Below are 6,185 nucleotides of genomic sequence, written 5' to 3'. Positions count from 1 at the left end.
TCCACAAGAGAAGGCTGAAGGGGGATCTAGTGGCCTGTTACAAACCAATCAGAGGGGACCAGCAGGCACTGGGGGAGTCCCTGTTCCCCCGAGCACTGCCAGGAGTGACCAGGAATAATGGTCACAAGCTGGCAGAGGGTAGATTTAGGCTAGATATCAGGAGGCGCTACTTCATGGTCAGGGCGGCTAGGATCTGGAACCAACTTCCAAGAGAAGTGGTGCTGGCTCCTACCCTGGGGGTCTTTAAGAGGAGGCTAGATGTACACCTTGCTGGGGTCGTTTGACCCCAGTACTCTTTCCTGCCATGGCAGGGAGGTCGGACTAGATGATCTGCTCAGGTCCCTTCCGATCCTAGAAACTATGAAACTATGATCTTGGATTCCTTTCTACACAGTGGCACAATTTCAGTGAGATGGGTAGAAAATACTTACATTCCAGGCTCGCCTCTGACCTGCTGGTTAGGGCACTTCTTTGTGAGGCTGAAGATATGGGTTTGTACTCCATCAGCTGCTCAGCAGAAGACAGCATTGGACCTGGGTCTTGCAACTCCTTAATAAATGCTTCAACTAGTATGCAGCTAGATAAAAGATGGCTACCAACATCTACTTCTGTTCTTGCTATGTTTTTGAGTGAAAGTGGTTATTGTTGCTCTGTTTTCTGCCGAACAAATTCCTGTTATTTCATAAGGCATGATCTCAGCAGAGCTCCTTGAGGCACCTGGGCACAAGAATGCATAGTTTATGAAACCCAAATTGTCTTAGGCCTGAGATAGTCCCCTGGATGTATAGCTCAACTAAGACAGATGCACCTCTGGCCAGGTACAGTAGCAGAAATTGGTGGGCCTAAATAGGTTTTGTAAAATCACTCACTTAAGCAGGATTTAGAGGGCTGCGTTCAATTGGTACATTAGGTACCGAGGTTCTTTTTTTCAGATCTAGCTCTGATAGACTTCATAGTCTATATTTCTTTGTATCTCATTATTCTTTATTCTTTGCTTAGTCCTAAATGATGACAGGAGAGGGATTGTGTTTATATTTTTATGACCATTTGTTTACTTTTTCATGAACTTGAGGTTTGTTGTAGTTTAGAATAACTGAACTATATGATGTGCACCTCCTTTTAGTCTTGAAGAATATCAATGTAAAAGAGGTCTAGGTATGATTTGTTATAAGGACGATATCATGTTCCCAGCATAGCTCAGTTATTATAATGGAACACTAAGCAATCAAATTAAGTTTAATGAGAATGAAAACTGGATGAAAAAAGAATCAGTGATTGCTGTGTTAGAGTATGATCTCATATCTTGTTGATTAAGGGACTCATTCTTAGTGGAGTGCAATATGAATTGAATGGGTGACATCCCCTTAAGTGCAACAGCTGTTCTGACATATACAAAACAGGGAATTTACTTTTTTAATGTTTATATCCTGTAATGGTCTTTTGCAAAATCAAATATTTAAAGAAAGACTGTTTCCTGCTCTACAGTACATTTCTATATACTTCATTGTAAGAATTTTGTGCCTAATTCTGCCAAGTCATATGCTACTGAAGTCATTGAGGGTTAAGGGTGATAAGAACCTTGCAGAAATAAGATGTTAAAATGCATTGGAAGCATATCAAATCTCATTTGTTCTTCTGATAAATTCAATTGGTTAATATTTAAAAGTTATTTCAGGAGAAATAATGCAAATTTATCCCAGAAGAGCATATGCTATATAATGCTGGAGGCCAAATTCTAATCTTAGATGTGCAGTACACATCACTGGTTATCTGAAAAGTACACATATGAACTCCTCTCTTCTTTTCTTTCTGTCTTTTTTTTGGAGCCTGACAAAGTAAACACAAAAGGCAGGCATGTATTTTTTTAGAAACTTCTCTTTAGAATGCAGCAAGACTGAGAAACATTATCAGCCTTGCACATTTTCTGTCACTTGATATTTTATTTAAAATCTCTCTGCGCCACCTACACATTTGCTCATAGGTGTTATGGCATCTGAATTACAGGAGGAAAGGCAGCTGAACTTCTTCCAGTGTTGCTGATTAGCATTACTTTTTAGCCCAGCTGGTGAAATGAATGGTTAGAAAATGCAGCCAGCAGCATCCTACAAAATCAAATGTGTCGCTTTTTGTCAATAAAAGTTATGCCACTTCCAGCTCAGGGCCTGGGAACTGTAATTTAGGAATTCCATGCCTAGAGAGGCAAGTATGAGCATTTGTTTTTATTTCAGTTCTGCTTTGTCATAAGAAACAGGAGCAGAGCTGAATGCAGTGCATATTGTCTTGCTTATTATGGGTTGGTAAATAATGCTAATACAACATCATGTTTTTGTTCTCAGGTGAACTGATACAATACTAGATTTTTCTGATGGCAAGAGAAAATATTTTGGGTCTGAGGTTTTTTTCTGTAGGGTTTACACTGGCAAAGCTCCATTGGCTTCAGTGGATTTATTCCTGAGTTGCATCAGAATCAGTGAAAAGAGAATCAGGCCTTCTATTTTACATTCTTAACTAAAAAGCTATGCTCTTGGCAGCTATGAGAGCCAAGCCTTTCAGATAACAATAAAGAATAAAATGAACAATTAACAACTGAACTATAGAAATCTTGCATGGGATAAGAGAGCTGAGTGTCAGTAAAAGTCCTGAATGATAGCAAGCCTCACCATGCCAAAGACAGTATAGGGCAGAACATGCAGACTTGGCTCTACCCAACCACAAGATAATAGATTTCATCTCTGGTTCCATATAATAATCCAGATCATACAGTTTAGGAATCCCAAAACTAATATACAGGTTTGGAACCACCAAAAACCACAAGACTAATATAACCCTGCTCAGTTTATATAACTAATTTCCTTAATATATAGTTTTATAGTTTTCAGTGATCAGAGTGTCAGAGTTCCAGCCTGCAAGAGGCTGCTTGGGGGCCCTCCCTGCCCCACATACCCACCTCCTGGCCCACACGCTGAGGGCCTGGGGCCTGGGAGGGAGTGGGTCAGGAGTGAGGGGTACTGGGTCAGAATTGGCCATCAAAGTTTACAAATGGGTCCTGGTATAAAAAAGGTCTAGAACCACTGTGTTACAACACTGTTGAGAAAAAAATCAAGGGTTATAGGATTTGTGAAAATGAATTTGTTTCTTATCCATTTCAGCTCCTCCAGTTGGTAACGGATACATCAAACCAACAGTTCCACCTGTTTCTGGCACACAAAGGGAAAAGGGACCTCCAGCCATGTTGCCCATCAATGTTGACCCAGACAGTAAACCAGGCGAATATGTCCTGAAGAGCTTGTTTGTTAACTTTACAACACAGGCTGAGCGGAAGATTCGCATCATCATGGCAGAGCCCCTTGTGAGTAAGAGGAAATTACTATTTAATCAAGTTTGTGCTGAAATTTTTTACCCTTCAAGCTATAAATTCCCAACATGTTATGATCTGACCACTCTGTAACTATAGATTTTGTTTGACCTAGGAAGTCCTAAATGTTTTGAGTCCTAGCTACTGAAGAAACTGCCTTTCCCTCTTTTAGAAGCAGCAGTTGTGATGTTCTGAACTAATGCCCCCCTCCTTCCCCCCCAGGTTTAAATGGCAGGGTCCTGGTGATAGATCATTTTTGGTGATAGGTTTCAGTTTGGGAACCTGTTGTCTCCTTTCCTTCTATTTTTGTCCATTAAACATTTCATGACCTTTAGTACAGTGTGATTCATCAGATGGATGATGTGGTGGCATTAGTTCTGGTGTTGGGTAGATTTTCTGAGGGCTTTTTAAATATTATCATATTGATAGACATTAATTATTCATCTTGCAACCTCTTTGTTGCAACAGGAGAATTCAGTAGGAAAATTAAAGTTTTTAACTTTATTTATTTTAGCGTTTTTTTACTGGATTCAGACTAGTAAAGACAAGGAATATCACATTATCAGTGGCAGGGGGGTTGGCTGCATAAACTGATAATTGCATTTAATTTCTTTGGTTCAAGTTCTTCCTACTGGCCACATCTACATGAGACACTGACTGTGCAGTTGTTACTGTGAAGTCATTTAGTACTTGTACAGACAAGTACTAAATAACTGCGCAGTAACCAAATACTGCACAGTTGTGTTGCCAAATGGCTTTTAGGTGATGCAGCCTACACAATAGCTCATTACTACTACTCAGTAATGTTGTGTCCTGCTTCATGCCACGTGATGCTACTGTGAAGTAGTAACAAGCTACTGCAGAGTCAGCATCTCATGTAGATACGGCCACTAGGAAGTAAAGATGAGAATAGAATAAGATGTCATTGTTTAAATGTATGAGAAAGCCAGATGACTTCCAAAGTTGTATGGAAATTCTCTGTTTATCTTATAGTACAGTAAAAGTTCTGTTAACTGGCATCCTACAAGCCGGTATGCTCAATTAACCGGCATGCTGGCTTGTAAGATAAAGTGAAGCTGGAAGTGCCCACCATGGCCCTTTCGGTTTCTCTGAGCCCCCACAGCCCAGGGCAAAGCGACCTACATTGCCAAGCCCCCACGGCCCGGGGGCATAACAGATTGTGTGGGGCCTGCCTTCCTGTCCTATGGGGCCTGCAGGAGGGGTGGCAGGTTGCCCCAGATGCAGCGAGAGAAGCAGCAGCCTGAGCCGCTCCATTAACGGGCGTATTTTGTTATCTGGCATTCCCCATTTGTGGGGCATGCTGGATAACAGAGCTTTTACTGTATTTAAGGTACATTGTTATTTAAGAACTTGGTTATCACTTTGAAGCTCCCTGAGGAAGTTTAATATGACAAAGGATCAGGAAAATTTGGCTGCCAACACAAGAGACACCACTGGCTTTTACTAAAACCTGTTCCACTTATTTCATTGTGATACAATATATGTTTACATTCCTTGAACACAAATTAGTATGAAAAAATTTCATCCCACAAGAAGCCACGTACTAACCTTTGATTACTATACATTGATTACTTCTTAATGGCAAGTTGACAATTTTAGGATTGAAAATGATAACACTTGTGTTGAGGAAGATTGGCAAGCTCTAAGAAAACTAGACCATCCATAAAGATTACACAGAATCAATTGGCTTTATTACTCAATGCCATCAGAACTGGTTTGACGAAAACAATGATGCGATCAAAACCTTTCACTGTTCCATTTCATTTTGTCGAAATTGTTTCACTGTTTTGACATGTTTCAATGTTTTGCCATAGGCTATAATGGGGAATCACGGAACTGCCTAAAACTTTGTTATTTCTTGCCTGATTCGAATGAAAACAGCAGGGAACCTAGCTCCTGCTGAGGTCACAAAGCCTGTCAGGTTTCTAGGAAATAAGTGCAGGGTTTTCTGGGAAACTGCACCTCAAGCTGCTGACAGGCAAAACTCATGACATGTGTGACTTTGTGTGTGTTAAGGAGCACCCTCACTGGCACTGGGGCCTTTTGATTCATTTCGATTTTGCTGTCTCAAGCTTGAAATGAATCAAAACAACATCGAGACAAAACAGTCAGTGAAATTTTGCAGAGCCCTAGAGCACTACAATTTCCACCTGTTTTGCAGGAAAAAAATTGGGTGTTATATGCAATAAAATACAATATAATAATACATATTATATTCTGAAGAGTTTTTAGACTTTACCTTTATTCCAGGTATCAATTCAGTGCATTGATACTCAAAGGAATAAAACATTAACTCTATGTGAATAAACCTGTGAGGGAGTGGGGCCTAGGAGCAGCCGTGAACTCCCTAGCGCCCCCCTACCGTCACTACAGGCTGTACTCAGCACCCTCGGTTTCTTGCCCGCCACAACTTTGATCTTAAATGGTTAAATGGGAGGCTGCCTTTATTCCCCAAGTGAACGGTATGCGTGTTCATGCCCCTACTCCAAATGGGGTGCCTCAGTGCGCCCCTCCCTTAAGGGGTATGCGTGCCTCCAAACCTCCCCTTTAGCACGCCCCAAGCCTCACTGCTGTTCCGTGGGACGTTGTGCAGTCCCTCGCCCCTCCGGCGCTCTCTCTCCTTGTCAGGCACCCTGGGCTCCTCGCCCGTCTGCCGCCCTGTTATCGGCACCCTTGGGTCCGGCCCGATACTGCCGCCCTGTTACCGGCGCCCTTTGGGCCTGGCTCGAAGCTGCCGCCCTGTACCGGCGCCCTTGGGTCCGGCTCGATACTGCCGCCCTGTTACCGGCGCCCTTGGGTCCGGCTCGAT

The 6,185-nt window shown here is 42.1% G+C and overlaps 1 protein-coding gene across 8 annotated transcripts in view; it reads left to right on the top strand.

Annotated features, from left to right (window-relative positions):
• The window catches only part of FRY (FRY microtubule binding protein), a 379,103-nt gene that overhangs the window by 102,113 nt on the left and 270,805 nt on the right, over positions 1-6,185 (top strand). For all 8 annotated transcript variants that reach the window (XM_019530102.1, XM_019530097.1, XM_019530098.1 and 5 more), the window contains one exon: positions 3,150-3,349. In XM_019530102.1, coding sequence (XP_019385647.1) covers positions 3,230-3,349 — 120 coding nt within the window. In that variant the 5' untranslated portion in view covers positions 3,150-3,229. The remainder of the gene's footprint in view (positions 1-3,149; positions 3,350-6,185) is intronic.

Source organism: Crocodylus porosus, unplaced genomic scaffold (assembly GCF_001723895.1).
Source record: "Crocodylus porosus isolate Cpor-Errol unplaced genomic scaffold, CroPor_comp1, whole genome shotgun sequence".
NCBI lineage: Eukaryota > Metazoa > Chordata > Crocodylia > Crocodylidae > Crocodylus > Crocodylus porosus.
Note: the sequence above shows the minus strand (reverse complement) of the source record. Positions and strands in the feature narration are given on the sequence as shown.